The following is a 25,339-nucleotide window of genomic DNA, read 5'->3' on the forward strand; positions in this document are numbered from 1 at the left end:
CCTTTGGGCGCACTTCCGCCACCTTCAGGAACGGACTGCTGATTAGGAGTTTACACCATCCCAAAACACAATTTAAAATAAATCTAATTAATAACTATGTCTTTATCGAAGTCGTTGTCTTTAGATATTTATATTATGCTATCCATCCATATGTTTTTCTTGCTTCTGTGTATAGCCCTGGTTAACCTAATGTTAGCATAGCTCCATTGCTATGTTAGTGTTGCTAACGTTTGTGCCCTCCTCCTGCTTCACTTCTTATGTTACCTTGTTGTATCTTGTGTTGGCCATTGCGAGACGACTACCGCATCGTAAAAGAACAACAACACGAAGCGTGAACAGAGGGAGGTGGATCTCTTTCCGTTTTATAGCATCTTTGGATCTCGCGCCGGTTGCCAAATCTCGCGATATGAGCCATCCGTGTCACTACGTAATGTGCCGTGCTGCTTCTAGCGGCGCTGGTGACAGTGCTGAAAGCTGTTGGGGTAAGTTTATTGTCAATATCGACGCTTAATTGTTGCCATTCCCACACAAGTTTATGTATTTTGAGATGGTTAGTCTAGTAACTGCAAGTTTAAAAAACAACCGACTTTGTGGGGCCTTTGGTGGGCAGTCAGCATAAATCACCCAGATTAGCATTGCTAAACTAGCTCTTAGCCGCTAGCATCACTGACGGCCTAGCTAGATCTTTGGTTGGAAAAAAAACACACACAATCTGTTATATCGATATATGTCTACTTCAAAATACTTATTATTTGAGTTTGACAACCTGTCATTGGTGAGGTTAAGCTTGATTTGGAAAAACAACTCAATAAAGCCCAGCCTCGGAGAGTTGATGGCGGCTTCTTTGTTGTCCTCCTTGTGCGGCTTTAACAGTTAACGTTAAAATGCAGCTATTTTTTAATCTTTTGTTTGTGTTGTTAATAATCATCAACAAAATTATACTGTTACTATACAAGTAGCGAACGCACATGTTGTAGTTTAACGGGTGCCCGTAGTGGTAGGAATTATGCGCATTGCCATGTAAACAACAACAATATGCTTTTAAAATCAATGTTTTCTGAAGTAAACAGTCAACTTTTTAATGTGATACCCCCCTCTTCGTCTCTGTGGATGTAATCGATCGTTAAGGCCCTGCACATAAGGAGTAAAAGCTAAATGCTAATCTGCATGGTTTGTCCACACAAGGTCATTTTAAGATATCGCACTTTCACACAAACAGCTGATCTTTGTGACAACCCCCCGCCCCTGCCTAAAATAATATTACATGATTTAAAGGCTGTATATATTGCTTTTAATGTTAACGTGTCATGCTATGCTATCGTAGAGCATGGTGTCGCAATGATTTGGAAGGAGAGGGGGGGTGGGGGCGGTCAGGCGTTGTTGTAGCATATCCGAGCATGGCAGACAGACTGCTGCTTCTGGGAAGTCACATGGCAACTCCTGTCAGGGGATCTTGTTGTTCTGGAACCTTCTGAAGAGTAGACGAGGCGGCGTTGAAGCCGTTTGCCTCTAGGATGTTGAATGTCAACTAGGCAGTGCAAAAAAAAAAAAAGTAGGTTTTTGTGGACATATGATGGACTCTAGTCCCTGTGCTGCAGTCAACCTTTGGCCCATTTAATAGAACATCTGACAGGTCGGTTGTCTTGTGAGTTGGGACGATGAAATAAACTTTGTTTGTACAGGAGGTTCTCGGCTTACGAATGAGTTCCGTTCCCACTATGTTAGAAGTCAGAACTTATACTATAATTAACACCTACAAAAGTGAGTACACTCACTTTTATGCAAATATTTTATTATATTTTCTACAGTAGTTTCTGTACACTATACTGCTTCTACAACTGTAACGTCAAAGTAACTCTACAAAGGTTTGTACACTCCTAAGTAAAAGTCTCAAAAAGTGGAAATATTTACCGTCACACTTCCTTGGGAATGGATTGATTACTAGGATTGTCTTGCTATGTTTAACTTCCACCACAATTCCAATCCATTGTCCGATATTGATCCAATATCAGTACAAATTATACATACTTAGGTTACTTGTTGGCTAACAAAATTAGTAAAGGCATGATCAAGTCATATTACTCTGAGAACAATAGGTAGCAACAGTAGGAATGATATTGTCAATATTCTTTATCGATAATACGCATAATGTAGAGAATCTAAGGGTGCCTGAAGAAGCTTTTAAAGGGGAATGTTTTAAAACGCTACCGAAATAATTTATTTTTATTTTTCTCAGCGCATTGATACACATACTTATGATAGTTCTGTCAACAACAACAACAGCAGCAGCGACAACACTTACAATGTCCGCTCTCTTTGGGGTGGCTGTGTCTTCCTTCACAAGACGTGTGCTCCAATTGTCCTGTAAATAAATGCTGACAGCGAACAAGTATCTTTGAGTCTTTGTAGTGAAATTGAGAGTTAAGTATCCAATGACGCTGAAGAAAACGGTTAGCGAGGTGTCATGTTAGTTTCAATGCACCGAATTGAGAAGTTTCAGTAGTGTTTTAAATAATCAAAATACAGCAAGATACTGCCATTATTACATATTATCATCAGGGTACGTCTTAATGTATGATCACAATGTATATCAAACGATGCAATTTTGTTTTTTTTCTTAGTCGAAATAGGTGTGGCTGCACGGAGGTTGAGTGGTTAGAGCACAGACCTCACAGCTAGGAGACCTGAGTTAAATCCCACCCTCGGCCATCTCTGTGGGAGTTTGCATGTTCTCCCCGTGAATGCGTGGGTTTTCTCCGTGGGTACTCCGGTTTCCTCCCACATTCCAAAAACATGCTAAGTTAATTAGCGACTCCAAATTGTCCATAGGTATGAATGTGAGTGTGAATGGTTGTTTGTCTATATGTGCCCTGTGATTGGCTGGCGACCAGTCCAGGGTGTACCCTGCCTCTTCCCCGAAGACAGCTGGGATAGGCTCCAGCACGCCCTCGTGAGGATAAGCGATAGAAAATGAATGAATGAACGAATGAACGAAATGGGTATATCCCAATGACAGCATTGTAAGCTAGCTGAAATTAACTTTTTTTCTCTTGTTATAAAGCACAGAAAAGGGAAAGATGTCTTCATGTTTCACATCAGGACTGTGAATTCCCCCTAAAAGTGCAGTTCTCCTTTTGTTTTTCTGTGGAAGCTTCCCACAAATGGACAAATGTTTCAAACCGCAGTTTTGCACTCAACTGCAGCATCGTTTTTCAGAATGTAACGAAAAATACTGCCACACAGCTGACCGACATCACTCTTGCTGTTGTGATCACGAGGGCTCTGCATGCTGAATAGAAGTGCTGGGGCGGTGTATGGAATGGACTGCTTGTACCGGACTGCCTTTATTAGGGGTTTATAGATGCAGGCCAATATAATCATCAATCAATCCCATATCTGAAATCAACCTAAACTAACAAAAAATAATGAGGAATTTGTGCAAAAAAGCGGGAAGGGGAACACCATTATTTGGTTTTGGTTCGGATTAAAAGTCAGACACTGACTAAAAATCAGCAAGTTGTTTCGAGCCACTCAAACACACATATTTTTTTCCTATCATTTAAAGACACAGCACAAGGAACAGTAGTGACAGTGTTAAAATGTGACAAAGTCCAAACCTTATCTCAAAACCCCACACACTAAACTAATAGTTGTATTGTCCTTTTTTATATATACAGTATAGTGTTTTATAAGTAAATGACAAAAAGATTGGATAAATTGGCATTAATTTCATGTGTGTATATATAAAAATAATAATAAATCGGGATGTAACATTAAATTATATCTGGATCTATGCATTGTTTTTGTTTCTTATACACTACACTGCAGTGTTCTCGGAAATTTAGTATGTTGTACTTAAAAAGGTTGCATTAAATCACATATGAGAACTGCCGCCATAAATATCAACAACTGATATGGAGGCACGCACGATGATTTGTTGATCCAGGCGTCTCTGCATGTCATATCTAGTCAGCTGGCTGCCATTGTGGGCTGTCTCCAAAGGCATCTGAGTGGAAAACTATTTTTATACCCCGTAAGGTAGTTTCCCCAAAACATGAAATGGCTCCCCCCTTTAAACTTCTGTGTAGCGGCATTTCAGTGATAAGAACATCCGATTCATTTTTTTCTTGATCTTCCTGTTTATTTCCACATATATGCATTATTAAGCTATTTTTGTGATGTCAGTGAATGCAACTCACATTCTTATAATGAGAATGTAAAAACAGGTTTTGTGTGACTGTGTGAGGGCGCTCCACTGTGTGTGTGTGTGTATATTCACTGTGCAATATCTGACCAACCTCCATGTGCAATATTAAGGGCTCTAAATGCAATATACTAAGTTCTATGTGAAGTATTTTTCCATAATGCCTCATATTAATAACTCTCTAACAAGATCTCAGTGTATAGACTGGTTATATATCTCATCTCGTTTCATATTATCTACATACGGTATTGTATATAACTGGGGGGAAAAACTGTTGATTTTTGTTAATACTTGAGTTGTTTATATTGTTTATTTTTCTATATTGTGTATTTTGTACTGCTTAACTGACTCTGTACTCTTGCTGCTGTGCAATACAAATTTCCCCACTGAGGGACGAATAAAGGCATATCTTAATCTTATATGACGTCTAACAAAAGGTGATGACTGTAGAGCGCATGCGTTAATTAAAATAGTAAATCAACATTTATTACCGCTGACCTCTTCCATGTATTTAAAGGTTGGGGAACACTCGGTTAAAAGAAAGTCAGTAATAATCTTTCCTCCTTTTTTTTGTGCTTTCTCCCGACAGTATGAAGTAAAACGGAACCGAATTTTTTACCATTCGCAACTGCTTCAACGTTCAGATCACAAGACAGAAGCCTGAAAAACCTAAAAACGAAACAAGCAACGTTGCAACTCCCAAGAGACCCGTCAGATACAGGATCACTTCAAGGGTGAAAAGAGAAAAATAAAAACGCACGACAAAGCAAGTGAAACCAAAAAAAAACAAAAACAAAACCCTTCTATTGACCAAAGACAAACAGGCCAGTCAACACAAGCAGAAGAAAAGCAAATTTTACACCCAAGCGTACTTCGAGAAGACGACAAATGATCTGAAACCAGAAGTTTGTGCCTACTCAACAGCTTTGACAAAGCACACGTCCCAACGCTGCTCCTAGCCCTCCTCATCCTCACCACACCGCCAACTCAGGATTGGGGTGTGGAGTGAGCTGCTGTCTGCTAGTTTTTTTTTTTGTTATTTTTTTTCCCCCATCATAGCTCCCTACTCTTTACCCCCTTCTTCTCCCATTTGTTTTCATCGCATATATATTTTTTTAAAGCAGTGTTTTTGTAATCTGCATTTTTTTGCTGTACATTTCCTCCTCCTCTTTGCTTGATGCAAGCATCTAGAACTCGTGCCACAAGCCTGTAACGTGTGTGTGTGTGTGTGTGAATGTGTGTGCTGGACTGTGTGTGAAGAGATCATCAGGAACTGCACAGTCATCAAGAACCTGAGAAAACCCCCTTTTTCAAGACGACAAAGGTGAGTCCGAATTGTATTTTAAGCACGACATCCAAAATGTGTGTACACTCCTCCATCAAAATTTCAAGACCAGTTGAACAACTGCAAGAATTTACCTATTGCACTGTTTGATTTTAGAGAGGTTCTAAGAGCTTCAAGATGCAAAAATGAATGGCACTGAGACAAAAAATTATTCTGACAAAGCAATTTATTGCAAACAACCATTAAGGTGAAATATGAAACGGCAAAGATATTTTTAAAAAGCAAAAATGTAGATTCAATGTCATTTTCTGTCAGGTATTCACACTGTCATGATCTATTGATGCACCGGTTCTGAGTCGGAGTATCCGTCAAGATATGGGATGATGCTCAGCCCAAAATAAAGGTTGTTATTGGTGCCAAGTACAGTCAAACAAATAACCATCGGACGGCATCTGCAAAAGAAGGCTTTTAAGAATTTAAAAAAAAAAATGTCTTCAAAGGCCTTATCCTCTTCAATGCCACAAAATTGGATTTTTTGACTTAATTTTTTACCTTTACTAATGGAGATTTTTACAATACTTAGTGACAGAAATGTACAGTTATACAAGCAGTAGAGTGTACAGAATTGGAATTTGTACGATAGTCCAAAACATGGGGCATTGAGAGGCGTAAGAGAGTTTGGAACCTTGACGTTCCTGATGACTTCCAAAGTCTCCCACTTGACTTTTTTTTTGTTCCATAACCCTCAGGATCTTTTAAAGGAAAACTGCACTTTTTTAGGGAATTTTGCCCATCAACTACAATCCTTACGTGAGACAAGAACACACACGTCTTTCTCTTTGCTGTGCTTTCTAAAGATATAATAACGGATAAAAGACACAGCTAAGAATGCATGTAATAGGAAAGGCATATTCCAACTATAAAGCCAACAATGCCCCATTTACATATGTGATATACATATTTAACCAAGCTACAATGACATTATTAATATTGTTACACCGATCGAACTGCATTGCTGGTGTATTGACAAATTTCCACAAAAAATTGTGGGGTAAAATTAATAAGAAAAGTTTAGTTTAAAATGACCGTCTTACTGTGTGTAACCTCTGTAACACTGCAATAGGCGTTGCTTATGCAGTAAGCAATCTGCCCGTGTTTAAAGACAGAAAGCCCTTTTGGCCTTTGCCATGAAGAGATCATGACCAACATTTTTGTCAGGATTTTGGCTCTTAAAGGCTGTAGTCTTGACCTTTTTAGAAACTTTTTTCACTTTAATGGTTGTTTGCAATAAATTGCTTCCTCAGAATACTTTTTTTTTGTCTCACTGCCATTTCTTCTTTCTGGCTTTTGAAGCTATACTTAGAACTTCCTTGGGGTACAACAGTGAAAATATAAGTTCTTGCCAAAATTTTAATCAGGAGTGTATCTCCCAACATTCTATCTTTACTTAAAAACAAATTGTCTTAATTGTACAGATGCCTAAATCCAGTTAAGTTTTGTCTAAAGTGAGTACACACGTTGTGTTGTATTATACCTTGCCAAGGCACAGTACTATAGAACCGGGGTCTTCAATTAAAATGGAGTCAGGTCTGTTTATGTTCCCCCCCACCCAGCAAAGGTTTGAATCAAAGGTTTGAATTAAATTGGGTCCATGTCCCATACCCCCCCCCCCCCCCCCCCCCCAAGATCGCTATTGTAGTTTCTATGTACCAAGAAACGCAACCTTGTTTCAAACCTGGTTGGTCTCCTTGGTATTTACTGTATAATTGTTTATCCATTCTGTAGGCTTCCCTGTCAGGGGTGCGAAGAGCCCACATCCCACCTTTTTCTTGTTTGTGAAACTGTAGCCGGCTTACCTATCTGCCTCACCCATTTTGTCTGTTCCTCTCTTCACCTCTGCAGACATCCAGCGGTGTATCATTGGGTGGTTGCATTAGAACTAAGCATTGACAGTCAAGCCAAAAAAAAAAAAAAATCAAGAAGAGAAATTAGACAAATCAAAAGCTCAAGCAAGTGTGGTTGGACTTTATGGGAAAATATGGGCAGTCCCTGGAAAGGCTTTGTTGAGTTTACCATGCCTGCGTCGCCACCCACCGCGTTTGTTAGCGCTGACCTGAGCAGCACATCCCCTGTCGGACTCAGCCTGTCGCCGTATGGCCGATCTGTAAGTTCCACCCTCCCATCTCCTTTTTCTAAGTGCCCATCCACACTACCCCCCACACCCCGCCCCCCACCTCAAGCACCCATCAGCCTGCCTTTTTGCCCTGCATCTCTTTTGCTATGAATGGCCTTCCATCCCCTCTGGGCTCCAGAGACTAGCCTCTGCTCAGTTGTATCAGCGTTGTTTTGCGAGATCTTCCCGATGACATATCACCGGTCCCAAATCACGGCAAACTAAAATACAAGAAACTCTATACCAGGCTGTTGTGCCGCCGATGATTTGATTTGCGCGAGTGCTGCACGGGCAACCAAAATAACGTCTTTTTCCGTTTATTGGACACCCAAGTTTTGCAATACAGGCCCAACAAAAAGAGGCTGCTCTTGGACAACCCATTCCTCTCCCATAACCCATTACTCATCAACCAGCTCTCCACTGTAGATACACTGCAGTTTGACCTATCATTTGCTTATCCCTTCCTTTAGTGTTATTTTAACGTGTGGATCACTTTGTTTGCACAACTTGACCTTAACTGTGCAAAGAAGAATCGTGTTTTTTCTGTGGAAACACACAATCTGTGTCGCTGTTCTGTATAAACACCACCAACACAAAATAAGGGTACGGAGTTGCCACAACATGGAAGGTAGCATCAGAGCCGTATCAGCAGGGGGGACGCTAAACTAAACTAATGCAGGTGACGCAAGGTGGGACTTTTGTTAGGTGTCTTTGTGTTTTATTCCATTCTGGATGATTTTCATAGCCTTTATTGTCATTATGAGTTTAAATAATCGCTGTCATAGAAAGGTGGATTAATATTCTGGTGAACGCTTGGATATCACGACCACACAGCTTCATAACGTGTGTTCTAAGCTAGTTTTAAAACGCTACATGCTCCTCTCCAACAGCATAGCCAGCAAGTCCAATCCACAATGTCAAACATGGAAAGGGGCTCCTCTGAACCACCGGTGGCTCGCAACACGGGTCCATCAACCTCCACCGCTCCTATGTCTATTCCCCGCTCTTCCTCAGTCTCTTGCCGTCCCCACCCAGGAAGTAAAAAACACAAGCGGACTCCCTTGTACCAGAGATCAGTAAGAGGGCTTGCCGATGTCCTGATATTACAGCCCTAATAACTCTATACTGGTCTATTATGTGACCTTTCTTAACAGCATGGACTGTGTGGGGTGTCCGAGTTGAGGTAGAGGTATTTGACTAAAACTCCGAATTGCATGTACTCATAAAAACAGAGATTGACGGGTCACCTAGTTTTTTTTTTTAATGCATGCCACTTAAGCCATTTCCACCTCCCTAGTGAATTGACCTGGAATTCACTTAGCAATGGAATGTACCACGGTTGTCCAGGGAGCTCTCAGAAGGTTGTAGGTCTCTAGAAGGTTGTTGCATGTTGTTGGAAATGCCTTTTTATTTTCAAGGTTGGTAGAAAAGCATTGACAAATGGTCTAAGATGTTGAAAAAAACGTTTTCAATAATTCTCAAATTGTGGTGGTAGTAGTACCACTCGTGCTACATTGGGCTTCATCTGGTGATAATTGGCAACATATTAAAATAATAGCAAAATGACACGAAAGTAAAAACAGTAGCACGGTAGCAAAGGCAAATATTCCTGAAGTGGTGTGAAGTTTGACAATTGTCCAAGTCACTCTAACCATGCTAGATTTATGGGAAAAAAAACATAAGTTTTAACTTTTAACTCACAGATTGTGTTATGTTTGCATGATCAAATGACCTTGTATGCGGATCCTCAGATTTCCCGCATGTTTTAAATGTTGCTTTATTCTCTATTGCATTATAATGACTTTTTTTTTCCCCCCAATCTCGTCTTCTCCAGATGAGTTTTGACCCAGGCATGCTCCACAACAACGGTCACAACGCCTACGCTAACGGCTCAGGGCCCGGCATCAGAGAAACTGGCGTCATCGAGAAGCTGCTGACCTCCTACGGTTTCATCGAGTGCTCCGAACGCCAGGCTCGTCTTTTTTTCCACTGCTCTCAATACAATGGCAACCTGCAGGACCTCAAAATTGGAGGTGCGGCACCAACCGGGGAGGAGGGGAGACACTTATGGAGCGCTATTTAATTCTGTCTGACTTTGTGTTTTGTTTTGTTTTTTTCTCTCCTCGTAGATGATGTTGAGTTTGAGGTGTCCTCTGACAGGCGCACTGGCAAGCCCATAGCAGTGAAGCTGCTTAAAATTAAGCCAGAGGTGCTGCCAGAGGAGCGCATTTCAGGCCAGGTGGGGCCAGACCTGCACGCCTATCCCTTTACTGTGCTGCATGGTTATATTCATCCAGTTAAGGAACACCGTTTTATATTTGGTCCTATCCTTGTCTCTGTCTACTTGAAGTGCTTATTTCATTATCATTACAGAGTTATATAATTTCCAGATTCTTTAAAGGCATAGTATGAGATCCAACCCCAATCCAATCCTGTATTCCCTTTCTTTTTTGTTGTTGTATTTTTTTTTCTGTGCATTGTTTTTCAAATCCAAGTGGATAATGCTTCGCAGATGGGGCCTACTTGTTAGATACAGGATAACAGTGTATTTAAGCATTTCGCAAATCCTCATGTACCCCCCCGTCACCCCACTCCCACCTGTTTGCAGTCTTGATGTGTGCTGCTTGTGTCCGTCTTTATTGTGGTTTCGATGCTTTTCTTTCTATGCTTGTATGTGACATGAAATTGGAAAAGCTGTTTAAGTAGTGTCTGTTTTCCGCAGGTTGTCTCTTCAATTCCTGGTCATTTGGATGGGAAGTCTGCACCTGGCCAGGTGCCCACCGGAAGTGTTTGCTATGAAAGAAATGGGGTAACGTGTCATAGACTGTATTTCATTTTGGTTATTAGAAAAGTATCAAACTTACCACTCCGATCAATGGCGATGTTTTCCACAGGAAGTGTTCTACCTGACCTACGCTGCGGATGATGTGGAGGGCAATATCCACCTGGACACGGGTGACAAAGTCGGCTTTTATATGGAGACTAACAAGCAGTGTGTATTAGTTTTTCTGACCTGTGCAATCAGAGTTTCCCGTAGTGGTCCAAACAAGACCCGTTTACACTCGTCTCCTGTTTTTCAGCACTGGTGCGGTCAGTGCTCGTAACATTCAGCTCGTGACAAAAAAGCAAATGAGGTGCCAGGGTGTGGTGTGCGCTACCAAGGTAAGGGTCACTGATAACATTGCACAAAACAAACATCATAAGGCGTACAGTATCTGGGGCAGCGCTGACTCAAGAAAAACAAAACATTATTGTGTGTTTCACTAACAATAGTGAAATAAAAGTGTTTTGTACAAAATCTAGCTTTGATACTGGAAGTTAGATACAGTAAACCTCGGATATATCGGATTCAATTGTTCCCACTGGTTTTGTCCGATAAGCGAAATCCGTTATATGCGTATACCGGATTTATATCCGGCATATGCGTGAATCGGATTTTATCCGTTATAAAAAGGCACTTCCTTGACTATGTTTCCAATGTACCTGGACGTGCAGACAACGCTGCAAATGCTGCAAATGACGTCGTATAGCGGCCTGTCAGGATTCGGCGAATCAGAGTGCCACGATGCGGCCATCCGATATATGCGAGGGAAATTTAATGGAAATGCATTGGAACGGGACTGGAGATTTTGTCCGAAATAGGCGAAATCCGTTATAAAAAATCCGATATATGCAATGAATTTTTATTGGAAATGCATTACAGAAAAATTGGTTCTTTTTTTATCTGTCCGTTGTGAGCGAATTTCCGATATATCCGAGGTTTACTGTAGTTGACAAGTACTTTTAGTAAGCTCAACAGTCTTTGTCTCCGTCACAGTGTGTATCTCCCAAAAAGTGTTATTGTGCACATTCATTTTTTTAAATATACACAAACGCTGGCACCACCGGCGCAGCAATGTCTGCTGTAGTGCTAACATTATAGTCACATTTTAACAGTAACATCATGCTAGGTTTGGGGGAAAAAAAGAGATCAAACTTACAGTTCCAACTTCTTTAGCTGACTGATTGATAGGCGGCAGAGCTTCAGGTTTTATTTTAATGTGTGTCGCAAAGCCTTTTTTTCCCCACTTCTCTCTGTGAACTAGTGAGCCGATACACGGGACAGGCAGATCCTAGCTCAGGACAGATCAGAGGTGATATCATGTCCATGAGGATTGAGTTTTTTCCCCTTGTGACATCATAAAAAGCTGCAACTTCAAAGCTCACTCAAAAGTGGAACAAACAAGGGAGGGAGATGATAGGCATTTGTCAACTTAGGTGCTCTTACTGTTAGAGCATTATTTTTATGTTAGTATATTTCAGTTTAATTTTAAGTGATCACTTTAATATTTATTGTCGATTCATGTTGACATGACATTTGTGTGTTGTTTTTTTTTTAGGAGGCATTTGGATTCATTGAAAGGGCTGATGTGGTGAAGGAGATCTTTTTCCACTACAGTGAGTTTAAGGGCGATCTCGAAGCCCTGCAGGCGGGAGATGATGTTGAGTTCACCATCAAAGATAGAAATGTAGGTATCCTCATGCGTAGTACTTCAATCATGATTTTTCAGCAACGCGTGGTGACTTGGAACATAATGTGATTCTAGGGTAAAGAAGTTGCTACGGAAGTGAGACTTCTCCCGCAAGGAACTGTCATTTTTGAGGATATTAGCATTGAACACTTTGAAGGCGCCGTCGTCAAGGTGATCCCCAAGGTTCCCTCCAAAAACCAGGCAAGTTGATTCAAGCGTTTTTAGCTTACATGTTGGACTTTTTCAGCAGAACACAACTTTTTATTGGTTGTTCTTCTTACTTTGCACAGAATGACCCCCTGCCAGGTCGCATTAGCGCTCGAATCGGTTTTAGTGACAAAGAACTGCCCTTTGGCGAAAAGGACACAAAGTCCAAGGTGACCCTTTTAGAGGGAGACCACGTACAGTTCAACATCTCCACCGACCGGAGAGACAAACTGGAGAGGGCCACCAACATCGACATCCTCCCAGACTCTTTTGGCATCACGAAAGAGACTCGTGAAATGGTGGGCAGCGGCGAAGAACATGGAGGTTCACACGGAGGTTGCAATCAATCAGCATCAACATTGCGTCTTCATTGCAGGGTGTGATTGCTGCTATCCGTGACGGCTTCGGCTTCATTAAATGTGTGGATCGGGATGCTCGGATGTTTTTCCATTTCAGTGAGGTCCTGGAGGAGAGCCAGCTGCACATTTCTGATGAAGTGGAGTTCACTGTCGTGCCTGTATGTAAATCCCCCCCATCCAACTCCAAAATAGTAGTAGAACTCCATTTGTCATGAATGAACAAAGAAATTAAATGTCACAACCGTGTCCTCAACAGGATATGCTCTCAGCTCAGAGAAACCATGCAGTACGCATCAAGAAGCTACCCAAGGGTACAGTCTCTTTTCATACCCAGTCTGAACAACGCTTTGTGGGTGTGGTGCAGAGGGAAATCGGGGCCGCTGGCAACAAAAACGCCAGTCCCAGCAAGAATAAAGAGAAGGCGGTAAGTACATTATTCCGCATTTAAACACATACTGTATTTCGCTGCTTTGAAGAGTGGTACTCAAAATGCATATATTACGCGTTAACGATGGATCTGCGCGATCGATCGATAGCGCTGCGCCCCGAGATGGATCCATCGTTAGCACGATGGATATAAGTGCCTTGCGCTCGAGACCGATGCTTTAGGGTTAGGGAAATGTTTTGCTTTCAATTTTAAGGCGGCACGACGGTCGAGTGGTTAGCGCGCAGACCTCACACCTAGGAGGACCAGGGTTCGATTCCACCCTCGGCCATCTCTGTGTGGAGTTTGCATGTTCTCCCTGTGCATGCGTGGGTTTTCCTCCCACATTCCAAAAACATGCTAGGTTAATCGGCGACTCCAAATTGTCCATAGGTATGAATGTGAGTGTGAATGGTTGTTTGTCTATATGTGCCCTGTGATTGGCTAGCTGGCGACCAGTCCAGGGTGTACCCCGCCTCTCGCCCGAAGACAGCTGGGATAGGTTCCAGCACCCCCGCGACTCTCGTGAGGAAAAAGCGGTAGAAAATGAATGAATGAATTATCAATTTTATTTTAGAAAGGGAGATACAAGGTCACATCATACATAATGTTTAAAGTGAAAACATGAAATTATGACAATCGTTGATCTGCTAATTGCATAAAATGACATGTCTAAAACGGTAACAAAGGGAACTGCTTGACAATTAATCAAAGATTTGAAATTTGCATGCATGGACTTCTTGTTGATTCTTGTAACAACGCTCAGCGCTGCCATCTGTTGGCATCTAAACAAACTACACACATCCATCCCGGGCGCAGTAATATACCATCGATCGTGAGCGCACAAATCGACGATGGATCCATCTCGGGTGTAGCGCTATTGATCGATCGCGCAGATCCATCGTTAGCGCGTAACACATACACAGTTTTATAGTTCTAATTTAGTCTTGTACCTTTATTCTTTCTTTTCCATTGGTCTCTCACTTCCTATTGGTTAGAAAAAAGACAAGGTAGGATTTGGGCCTGCTGCATGCAGCAATAATACCTAGATCTAGATAAAGAATTTCTGTCTAATCTCACTCTTGTCTTTTCAAGGTTAAAGTTGTAGACAAGGTTAGTCTTTATTTGCAAGAACAGCCATTGCTTCCTGTTGTACTTTTTTTTTTTTTTTTTATTCAGCGCATGCATTGGGTCACTTAATTAACACGTAGGGATGTGGAAGGCACACATGGTTTAAGCGATTAAGTGAGAAGTAGGGCTGCATAATTAGCCCACGGAAAGTGTGTATTTCTTGTGTCTCTAGTTTTAAATTTAGCCACTCTGGAATAATTAGGGGTGTCACAAGATGTCGTCGGATTTTACGATGTGTAGCAAAACCTGATTCTTCACAAAGCTGTGGTGGCAGGTACACATGTGGCTAGCTCATTTAGCTAATGGTGTCATGTCCATGAGGGAGGAGGTTTTTACTTCATGGAAACTTGTAAAGGGATTGTGTAAAATATTTTTTTCTCGGACACATTGCCGATAGAACATCGTTAATGCAACAAAAACTGATTAATTATGCAGCCCTGCTGTGGAGTTCTGAGCTTCGGCGCTGCACAACTTTCCCAACTCATCAGGCTCATCCAAAATATTCATTATTTCATTTGAATTATGTGTCAAAAATATGACAAGTTGACCATTTCGTACTGAGCGTTGGTGAGGCTTCTGGTGTGTTTAGATTTTAACCACCATTACAAACATAATAGCCACACTTTTCCACCATGTAACCAGAGTGTTTGATGTGACGCATTGCTAACTTCACAACTTGTCGTTTTCTTATTTTAGACAAACTATTCAGTGGCGTTTTTACACCGTATATCAATATGAAGCTGAAATTGATTGAATTTTTGAGTTTTCCTCCTCTGTAGGATGCTGAGGAAGGAGTGATCACGTATGAAGACTGCGGTGTGAAGCTGACTGTGCCGTACCATGTAAAGGATCTGGAGGGGGGATGTCACCCACAGGTTGGAGACAAGGTATCAGATCATACAAACTTGCATATTGAATTATCTTTGCAATGATGATGCAATAGGGATGCACAGATTAGCTCGCAGGCCACACAGCTAGGAGACCTGAGTTCGATTCCACCCTCGGCCATCTCTGTGTGGAGTTTGCATGTTTTTGCATGTGCGGGTTTTCTCCGGGTACTCCAGTTTCCTCCCACATTCCAAAAACATGCTAGGTTAATCGGCGACTCCAAATTGTCCATAGGTATGAATGTGAGTGTGAATGGTTGTTTGTCTATATGTGCCCTGTGATTGGGTGGCGACCAGTCCAGGGTGTACCCCACCTCTTGCCCAAAGACAGCTGGGATAGGCTCCAGCACGTCCGTGACCCTCGTGAGGATAAATGGTAGAAAATGAATGAATGAATGATGATTCAATAGGGGCTGCACAGCGGACGAGTGGTTAGCTCGCAGGCCACGCAGCTTGGAGACCCGAGTTCAATCCCACCGTTGGGCATCTCTGTGTGGAGTTTGCATGTTCTTGCATGCGTGGGTTTTCTCCGGGTTCTCCGGTTTCCTTCCAAAAACATGCAAGGTTAATTGGCGACTCCAAATTGTCCATAGGTATGAATGTGAGTGTGAATGGTTGTTTGTCTATATGTGCCCTGTGATTGGCTGGCCACCAGTCCAGGGTGTACCCTGCCTCTCTCCGGAAGACAGCTGGGATAGGCTCCAGCACGTCTGTGACCCTCGTGAGTATAAGTGGTAGAAAATGAATGAATGAATGAATGATGATCCAAGAAATGTAATAATACCGGTAAAGTACACAAATTGCAGCAATTTGGTGTATGACATGCTCACTTGTGACCACTAGGTGGAGTTCTCTATCAACGAAGTGAAAAGAAGCGGCCAGCAAAGTGCAGTCTCCATCAGGGTCATGAACCGCAACGCCTCCAATAGCAAGCGATTGCAGGGTTTCATAGCCACTCTGAAGGACAACTTTGGCTTCATTGAGACGGCCAATCATGACCAGGAGATCTTCTTTCACTATAGGTGACTTTTGAACTTCTTATATGGCTGTTTATTAATATTTGTTTACTAAAGATGTTGTTGTGCTATTTTTATTCTCTTCAGTGAAATGAGTGGAGACTTGGATAGCCTTGAACTGGGCGACACAGTGGAGTATTCGCTCTCAAAGGGAAAAGGAAATAAAGTCAGTGCTGAAAAAGTTGACAAAGTGGCTGCAGGTATCACTTTTTTTAATTTTATGCATCTCAGATGTCCTGCAATAATGCATTAGAAAGTGTGTCTGTAGCTTTAACGTTAATAAGGTGTGTTTATGTACATGTTACATAATATATATGCCATATGCCAGGGGTGGGCAAACTACGGCCCGGGGGCCACATCCGGCCCGCCAAGTGTTTGAATACGACCCGCCCAATCTTTCCAAAGTATTTCATTTAAACTCAACATACAACCTGGCATCATGGCCTGAGCCAACCTTTTGATGGTTTTATCAATTTCGTTTTTTGACATGGTCTGTTGTTTACAAAGTGCTCCTGAAAAAAGGGACACAAACACATAATAATAATAATTATTATTATTATTATTATTATTGTTATTAGATTATTATAATAATTATTAGAACTATTATGATTATTATAATTATTATATTAATGCTAATTATTATATTAATTATATATAATATTATTGTTATATTTGCATATTTTACATAATAATATAATAATTATTATTTTAATTTTATTGTAATTATTATAATATTTTATTATTTTTAAAATATTTAAATATAAATATTAAAAAAATAATAATAGCAGATTGCATGACAATTTTACAGATACAATAATACCAGGTGGACTGTTACGTGTAAAATATATAGTCTGCCCCCTCCCCTCCCCACCGTAAATTTTGTCATATCAATGCGGCCCGCGAGTCAAAAAGTTTGCCCACCCCTGCCATATACAGTATCATATACAACAACGTAACATTGACTCTGTTGGGAGGGCACAAGCGTTAGCAACACTAGCATAGCTTAATCACATTTAGTGCTCAGAAACAGACTCTCGGGACGTATTAGTGTTACAACATTCTCAAAAAGTCATGTTAAGGCATGTAACAAAAACAATCCCACTATTTTCAGTGAACGGCATTGGTGAAGATGTTAGTACAACAGTGATGACTGGGAAAGTAATCCGTCCAATACGCAGCGTGGACCCCTCTCAGACAGAGTACCAAGGACTTATTGAAGTCCTGGAAGAAGGTGGGGTCTCATCTTTTGATGCACACTTCTCTTAACCAGAAGGAATCATTTCATGAATTAGTCTTTTGTTTGTGTCAGGTGGCGGTAAAGGCCAGACCTATCCCTTTGGAATCATGGGTATGGCGAATAAGGCCGACTGTCTGCAGAAAGGAGAACAGGTGAAGTTTCAGGTTTGCACAATATCGCAGACTGGACAGAAGATGGCCTGCAATGTGGTTCCACAACGTCGAGCCTTGGTGGAGTGTGTCAAAGACCAGGTGGCTGTCACACTTTACTCATACATTGAAATGTTACGACCAAAAAGAGTCTGGCATTGTTGTGTTCTTTTCAGTTTGGGTTCATTACATATGAAGTGGGTGAAAGCAAGAAGCTTTTCTTCCATGTCAAAGAAGTGCAAGACGGCCTGGAGCTCCAGACCGGAGACGAGGTGGAGTTCTCGGTAGTCTTCAATCAACGCACGGGAAAATGTAGTGCCTGCAATGTCCGCAGAGTCAGGTAATGATGGAATGATCCTGTTGATCATTTATGAAGACGAGATGCTCAACTCCATGTGTTGCAGTGAGGGGCCAAAACCTGTGGTGACTCCGCGTCCAGACCGTTTGGTCAACAGATTGAAGAGCATCACTCTGGACGACGCCAGCGCCCCACGTCTTGTCATCGTTAGACAGCCCCGTGGTCCAGACAATTCAAAGGTACCTTGAGCTCACATTCATCCCAGCTGTCTTCGGACAAGAGGCGGGGTACAGCCTGGACTGGTGGCCAGCCAATCACAGGGCACATATAGACAAACAACCATTCACACTCACATTCATACCTATGGACAATTTGGAGTCACCAATTAACCTAGCATGTTTTTGGAATGTGGGAGGAAACTGGAGTACCCGGAGAAAAACAGGGAAAACATGCAAACTCCACACAGAGATGGCAGAGGATGGAATTGAACTCGGGTCTCCTAGCTGTGAGGCCTGTGTGCTAACCACTCGTCGGCCGTGCAGCCTTTATGATAATATTCATTTATTTTCTAGCGTTTATCCTCACAAGGGTAGCGGGGGTGCTTGAGCCTATCCCAGCTGTCCTCGGGCGAGAGGCGGGGTACACCCTGGACTGGTGGCCAGCCAATCACAGGGCACATATAGACAAACAACCATTCACACTCACATTCATACCTATGGACAATTTGGAGTCGCTAATTAACCTAGCATGTTTTTGGAATGTGGGAGGAAACCGGAGTACATGCAAACTCCACACAGAGGTGGCAGAGGGTGGAATTGAACTCGGGTCTCCTGTCTGTGAGGCCTGTGTGCTAACCACTTTCCGCCGTGCAGCCCCTTGAGCTCCCAAGTTATTTTTTTTTTTTACCACGTTCCCTCAGATAGTGGCCTCTAAACAAATAGATGTCGCTTTTCAATTAGGTCAGATAAGTTTATTTATAGAACACAATCAAATTCAAAGTGTTGACAGCAAAGAAAGGGAAAATCACTTCATAAAACATCAAATTATTGGAAAAGCATGACATAAAATATGACTATTAACATAAACATGCATTTCTCTTGTGCAGGGCTTCAATGTGGAGCGCAAGACTCGACAGCCTGGTGTCATTGACTGAGCAATACCTTTTGGGTGCTGGTAGGAGGGTGGGAATGGGGGGGAGGGGGGTGATTGATTGAGTGAAACCCCAAATATCACATGACTCTTACAACCACACATGCAGCAAATTTACCCCATTGAAATTTTTGTCACCATCCATAAATGTGGGCTAACCCTACCCACCCCCCACCCCCCTGTCGTGTATGATGTTCCTGATGCGTGCACTTGAGATCTTTTAGCGTGTGCATGTGTGTTGTCACCCAGCTTTGTTTTGAAGTGGGTCTCATCCCGAAATGAGAGAATTGTGGCTGTCTTTATCCCGACTTGTTTTGTTTTTTTTTTCCTTTCTTTGCTTAGTTTGGAATTCTGCACCTGTAAATGTGTTTCCGACTGAAAGTTGACAGTGTTTGGCCTGCATGTTTTTTTTTTTCCATGATGTTTTTTTTGCTTCTTTCTGCCCACACAGACACTTGAAAACGGTTTAACGGTGAGGTTTCTGCTACTGTATGCTTTCCTACAAAATGCATAAAAGCAAAGTTCCCTCCATAAGGAGGATCATATTTCTCATATGTACCAGCTTCAACCGATATCTTCTTGTTCTGCTCATTTTTTTGGAGCAGTTTTGAAAATGCTTTACTTAATAGCAATTTGAAAGCATGGTGTGTGTGTGTGTGTGTGTGTTTGTCAGGAATTTACTTGTAACTACCTGGAGCCTTTTTAAGATACTTTTTTTGGTATTCACAAGCTCCACGAAAGCAATTTCTCCCAGGTGCAGAATTCCTTGTGGCATCTTATACCTGTCATTCTTTTTGTACTTTTTTTTTTCATTGAAACTCATTGAATAACAAGGTGCCTAAAAAAAAAAAAAAAAAAAAAACTTCAACAAGCAAAACAAAGGTGGAGGGAAGGAAGCATTAAAAAAAAAAAAGACATAAAAAAAAAATATATAGTTAGGTTCCCAGCCAGTCGCCAACATAAAGAACAATCTTAGGATGGCTTTCTTATCTAATAGAGAAGACAATGATATGCATCCCAAACCTGTGGGTTGAACTATACTGTATGTATTGTGTGCTTTTTTTTTTTTTTTTTTTTTCCTTAGTAAAAGTCAGACTTCATATATAAGAGAACAAATTTAACTTAACGGGGCGGGGAGGGTGGGGAGAAAAAAGTAAGGTATTAGAGACTAAGTTAAAAATAAGACAACATACGGAAAATACCGGGGTTTTTGTTTTGTGTCTGCACATTACAATTTACTGGTGGAAAATAACTTTCAGAGATCACTGGGCTTCAGTTGAACCACATACGCAGGTTCTGGTGTACTTTTGTTAATGGTCTTGAATGAATAAACAAATTAAAAGTTTTATGGAAATCAATTAGACTTTGTTTTGAGTTCAATAATGAAGAAGAGTCCATTGATTTTAACCTTTTTTGAGCCACGGCACGTTTTTTTTTTTTACATTGGAAAAATCTTGTGGCACACCACTAACCAAAAAATGTTACAAAATGTCACCACCTCACACGTGCATCAATAAGTCTACGGGAGGAACAAAGTAGCTGTTGCCAAACTGACCAATATTACATTGCTCTGCCAGTCTTTACACCACAGACACTCGACAGTAGCCATGTTTTTACATGACGACTTTTTCTCCTTCCGAATGACCTTTCGGGAAACAATGGTATCCATAGAAAGGAATATTCCAATCTCTTGTCTACATGCGCCGTGAAAATCAACCAGAATAGTCAATAGGGCATGCCCAGGAAAATGTAAACATCAACATCAAAACAAATTTACCATTGTATTAATTTCTATATAACAGGAGGAAGGAGACAGCGCCAAATTGCTCATTGCTCTGTGCATCATACAAGTGAATAAGTAAGTTTGGTGCAGTAAGAGTGTTTCACCTTGATCACTTAATTTATATTAGGGTTCCAATTAGTCTCTAAACCCTAAAATGATCTGTTGGTTTTATTCAGGGGGATTTAAAGGGATAGAGTTGGGACACCATGGAAAGATTCCAGTCAGATTATGGACAGTTCATACTTAAAAAGCAGAATCAAAACTTGCAAACTGCTGTCAGTAAACACATTTAAAAGTATTCAAATTTACAAACCGGAGTCAAATGATGATTAATAAATGTTAATTATAAAAAAGTGATATTGCATAATTCCTCACGGCACACCTGACGGTTTCTCACGGTGCACTAGTGTGCCGCGGCACAGTGGTTGAAAATCACTGTATTTAGACTTTGGTGCTAGCCAAATAAATAGTGAGCTCCGAGCGGTGGATCTCAGTCTTCTTCATGTTAGGTTTCGGGCTGTGGGTTTCAGACCAACGTGACCACCATTCTCTAAGCTCTGCGGGTCCAGTGGGTCTCCGCTCCTTTATCTGACTGGCAGGAGAAGAAGAAGGAGGGTTGAGATTTCCTGTGGGCGTCCACTTCCTGTTGATATTTACATTTAGTTGAGTCTCAAATGGCAGGCGATGGCGGGTCTCAGTTTCTGGATTGTCTAAGGAGTGTTTGATTCCTGAGTCTACATTGAGAGTTCCACACAAGTCAAGTCTGGTCTTGCAGTCTGCAACTCTTGCCCTCATTTCAAGAAACTGATGCTGTAAATCTCTTTCGAATCCTTCTTCGGTTTTCAGTTCGTTCTCCCAGAACCTCACCTGCTCCTCTTCGTCCTTAGCCAGGTTCTGCTCATCTTCTCTGATTTGAGCTTGTTGCTCCAGCTTTAAGATCTCACTGTCCAAAGCAGCTACCTGGACCTGGAGGTCTTGGATGTAACCAAGCTGCCGTATGATGGTCTCTCTTAGGTTGTTCACCTCATCGTCGTTTGAGATGGAGAAGGTGCTTTCTCTAGCCTTCTGTGATGTCCCCATGCAGCATGTTGTTTGTTGATCCAAGTCGGTTTTTAAGTTCCTGTGACCTCTCATTTGCCGTTTCTCGGCCGAGAGCGTAACGCTTAAAAACGATTTGTTCTTTTTATCCGTCTTCTTTCCGTCGTCCTTATCGCTGACGGTGCTATAAACCTGTGTTTTCCCCAAAGACTCCAACCATTCCCAAGCCTCCTCCATCAATGTCAAAGACTTCCTCTTGGGCCGTTTTAGGTCCTCATGTTCCTGCTCGGTGTCCCGCTTCAAACAGGACAGCGGTAAACTCTGCCGGTGCAGACTTAGCGACCCGCTACGTCGCCACGACTTCGCACCGGCGTCCTTCCTCCTCAGCGGCGGGAAAGGCTGGTGTCGACCCACTTTGGCACGGCTCATTTCATCCCCGAACGAGGGTCCGCTGTGGAGCAATGTGAACTGGACCTCCTTGTTGTGTTCCCCGTACTTCTTAAGCGTCTCCAAGGGGCGCTCGTCCGGCTTCATACACCTCTCAAAGTCTTTGAAGGACTCTCGTAGCATGTAGCGTCCTGGTTGGCCTAAGGAGTAATAGAAGTTATACTTTGTATTATCACATACTACAGTATTAATTGGCCCTGTACCCTAGAAACCAATTAATACTGTAGTATGTGATAATGTACTGTACTTTATCACATACTACAGTATTAATTGGCCCTGTACCCTAGAAACCAATTAATACTGTAGTATGTGATAAAGTACAGTACATTATCACATACTACAGTATTAGTATTAATACTGTAGTATGTGATAATGTACCCTAGAAACCAATTAATACTGTAGTATGTGATAAAGTACAGTACAGTACATTATCACATACTACAGTATTAATTGGCCCTGTACCCTAGAAATCAATTAATACTGTAGTATGTGATAAAGTACAGTACATTATCACATACTACAGTATTAATTGGCCCTGTACCCTAGAAATCAATTAATACTGTAGTATGTGATAAAGTACAGTACATTATCACATACTACAGTATTAGTATTAATACTGTAGTATGTGATAAAGTACAGTACATTATCACATACTACAGTATTAGTATTAATACTGTAGTATGTGATAAAGTACAGTACAGTACATTATCACATACTACAGTATTAATTGGCCCTGTACCCTAGAAACCAATTAATACTGTAGTATGTGGTACAGTACAGTACAGTACATTATCACATACTACAGTATTAATTGGCCCTGTACCCTAGAAACCAATTAATACTATAGTATGTGATAAAGCACAGTACAGTACATTATCACATACTACAGTATTAATTGGCCCTGTACCCTAGAAACCAATTAATACTATAGTATGTGATAAAGCACAGTACAGTACATTATCACATACTACAGTATTAATTGGCCCTGTACCCTAGAAACCAATTAATACTGTAGTATGTGATAAAATACAGTACAGTACATTATCACATACTACAGTATTAGTATTAATACTGTAGTATGTGATAAAGTACAGTACATACTACAGTACATACTACATACTACAGTATTAGTATTAATACTGTAGTATGTGATAAAGTACAGTACATACTACAGTACATACTACATACTACAGTATTAGTATTAATACTGTAGTATGTGATAAAGTACAGTACATTATCACATACTACAGTATTAATTGGCCCTGTACCCTTGAAACCAATTAATACTGTAGTATGTGATAAAGTACAGTACATTATCACATACTACAGTATTAATTGGTTTCTAGGGTACAGGGCCAATTAATACTGTAGTATGTGATAAAGTACAGTACAGTACATTATCACATACTACAGTATTAATTGGTTTCTAGGGTACAGGGCCAATTAATACTGTAGTATGTGATAATGTACTGTACTGTACTTTATCACATACTACAGTATTAATTGGCCCTGTACCCTAGAAACCGCCCATGAATGATACGGGAAAAGACAAAAATGATACTGTGTCAAAGCCCAGGGCAGTGATACTGATAAAATATAGAGTTTAACCATGTCCAGTATCAGCCCCCGTAGCTGTCCACTCAGGGCGCGCTGCTCTGGTATCGTGCCCGTGAAACAACCAATCAGAGAACAGTGCGCGAGTGCTTAGTGTCTAGTGCTTCTCCAGTCACCAAAAAACCCAAACTTGATTAATGGAACTTTTGTCAGACATTGATAAGATAAGACTGTTGATAAAATATTATTGTTGAAATATTTTTGCAATTGTTGTGTTTCCACTGTTTAGATATAATACATGTAATAAACTGAACATTTTCTGGAAACAAAATGGTCTTTTGATTAAATAGTACGTGATAATAAGATCATCACATGGTTTGTCTGGTATCAGGCCCAGTATCATGATACTGACACTTGGGGGCATGATACCTGGCCTGATACCAGACAAACCATGTGATAACCTCTAAGTATAACTCCCAAGCGTAGACGCTTACTCACCCAAGGCTTGAGCCAACACCGTGACCACGTCTTGGCATGTTGTCCGGTCTGTAACTCCACAAACCAAACGCGGGAGGCCGTCCACAAACACTTTGACTTCCATCGCAGCCAACCTTGACGACAAAAGCGTTGAAAAATGTGGATTGTTGGTTGACTTTCTATTATGTGAAGATGGTGGCCTCAAGGGGCTTAACAATAGATTGACGTTTGATGTTCTGCCTGTGTAAAAAATATTTGATTCTTAAAAGGGACTTACCGTTTTTTTCCGGTTCCTTCTTTTGGTAGATCAGGTCTCATCTGCTTGGCCAAGTGCTCTGCTCGGGAGGAAAAACAGTCTAATTAGGAGCAATTAGAACTCCAGAAGGGCTTTGAACAAACAGATCCGATCCCACCCATAGTTTTTGATAAAAACGTTGGGTGTGTTGTTTTGCGGCCTCATGCCCATTTTAAATTCCATTCTGTGTACATCAGGGGTCTCAAACTCAATTTACCTGGGGGGCCACTGGAGCTAGGGTCTGGGCGAGGCTGGGCCGCATTAGGTTTTCCAAAAAAAAAAAAAACGCATTTATTAAAAACAGAAAAATGAATAAACTTTGCTTTGGTTCTGATTTTCTACAAGAAAAGCTCTGATAAAACATTCCACTGTTCTCAAATATCTTACTTTTTATTTTTCTACACAAAATAAGATCAAGAATAAAAATCAATCAGTAATAAATAAATATAATAATAATAATAAAACTTAAGAAACCACATAGTTGGTGGGTAGACAAATTCTTTTTTCAGATTAAAATGAACACAGCATTATTAGAGCCCTGTAGACATGACAAAACACGACTATAGTCACATTTATACTCTTTATTTACAACATATTGCGCAACTGCAGGGTCTTGAGACACATGCTAACTCGCAAACTAGAGAGCTAGCGACCTAAACGGTAGCCTTCAAGTTATTTCCTTTAAACTTAAATAGCCAAAAACTTACCACTTCCA

At 41.1% G+C, this 25,339-nt stretch overlaps 2 protein-coding genes and 1 long non-coding RNA gene across 6 annotated transcripts; 2 read left to right on the forward strand and 1 right to left on the reverse strand.

Moving 5' to 3' along the window:
- The first annotated feature begins 318 nt into the window (after positions 1-318).
- On the forward strand, positions 319-20,388 carry csde1 (cold shock domain containing E1, RNA-binding). Of its 4 annotated transcripts, none has more exons than XM_058084171.2 (22): positions 319-482; positions 4,794-5,528; positions 7,392-7,653; positions 8,553-8,738; positions 9,497-9,695; positions 9,792-9,958; positions 10,385-10,471; positions 10,557-10,654; positions 10,743-10,824; positions 12,042-12,170; positions 12,249-12,374; positions 12,464-12,679; positions 12,757-12,897; positions 12,996-13,163; positions 15,074-15,181; positions 16,025-16,203; positions 16,285-16,397; positions 17,309-17,428; positions 17,507-17,685; positions 17,760-17,923; positions 17,988-18,120; positions 18,987-20,388. In XM_058084171.2, exons 3-22 carry the CDS (start codon positions 7,528-7,530, stop codon positions 19,032-19,034), a joined length of 2,769 nt encoding a protein of 922 aa, XP_057940154.2. In that variant the 5' UTR covers positions 319-482; positions 4,794-5,528; positions 7,392-7,527; the 3' UTR covers positions 19,035-20,388. The 4 variants fall into 4 exon arrangements, with proteins under 4 accessions (XP_057940154.2, XP_057940156.2, XP_057940157.2 ...); XM_058084173.2 differs by having other exon boundaries at positions 9,792-9,901; XM_058084174.2 differs by lacking the exon at positions 8,553-8,738.
- LOC144901999 (uncharacterized) lies at positions 11,072-11,431 on the forward strand. The gene is made up of 2 exons (XR_013630218.1): positions 11,072-11,151; positions 11,204-11,431. It is a non-coding gene; the product is annotated as an uncharacterized LOC144901999 (long non-coding RNA).
- Positions 19,882-24,656, reverse strand: rassf11 (Ras association domain family member 11). Its single transcript, XM_058084176.2, has 3 exons — positions 24,607-24,656; positions 24,351-24,463; positions 19,882-22,438 (listed from the first exon to the last, which is right to left on the reverse strand). The coding sequence occupies exons 1-3, from the start codon at positions 24,645-24,647 to the stop codon at positions 21,255-21,257; spliced, it is 1,338 nt and encodes a 445-aa protein (XP_057940159.2). The 5' UTR covers positions 24,648-24,656; the 3' UTR covers positions 19,882-21,254.
- Between the last annotated feature and the right edge of the window lie 683 nt (positions 24,657-25,339).

This window comes from Doryrhamphus excisus, linkage group LG17 (assembly GCF_037039965.1).
Source record: "Doryrhamphus excisus strain RoL-2023G ecotype Guam linkage group LG17, RoL_Dexc_Guam_v1.1, whole genome shotgun sequence".
Taxonomy (NCBI): Eukaryota; Metazoa; Chordata; class Actinopteri; order Syngnathiformes; family Syngnathidae; genus Doryrhamphus; species Doryrhamphus excisus.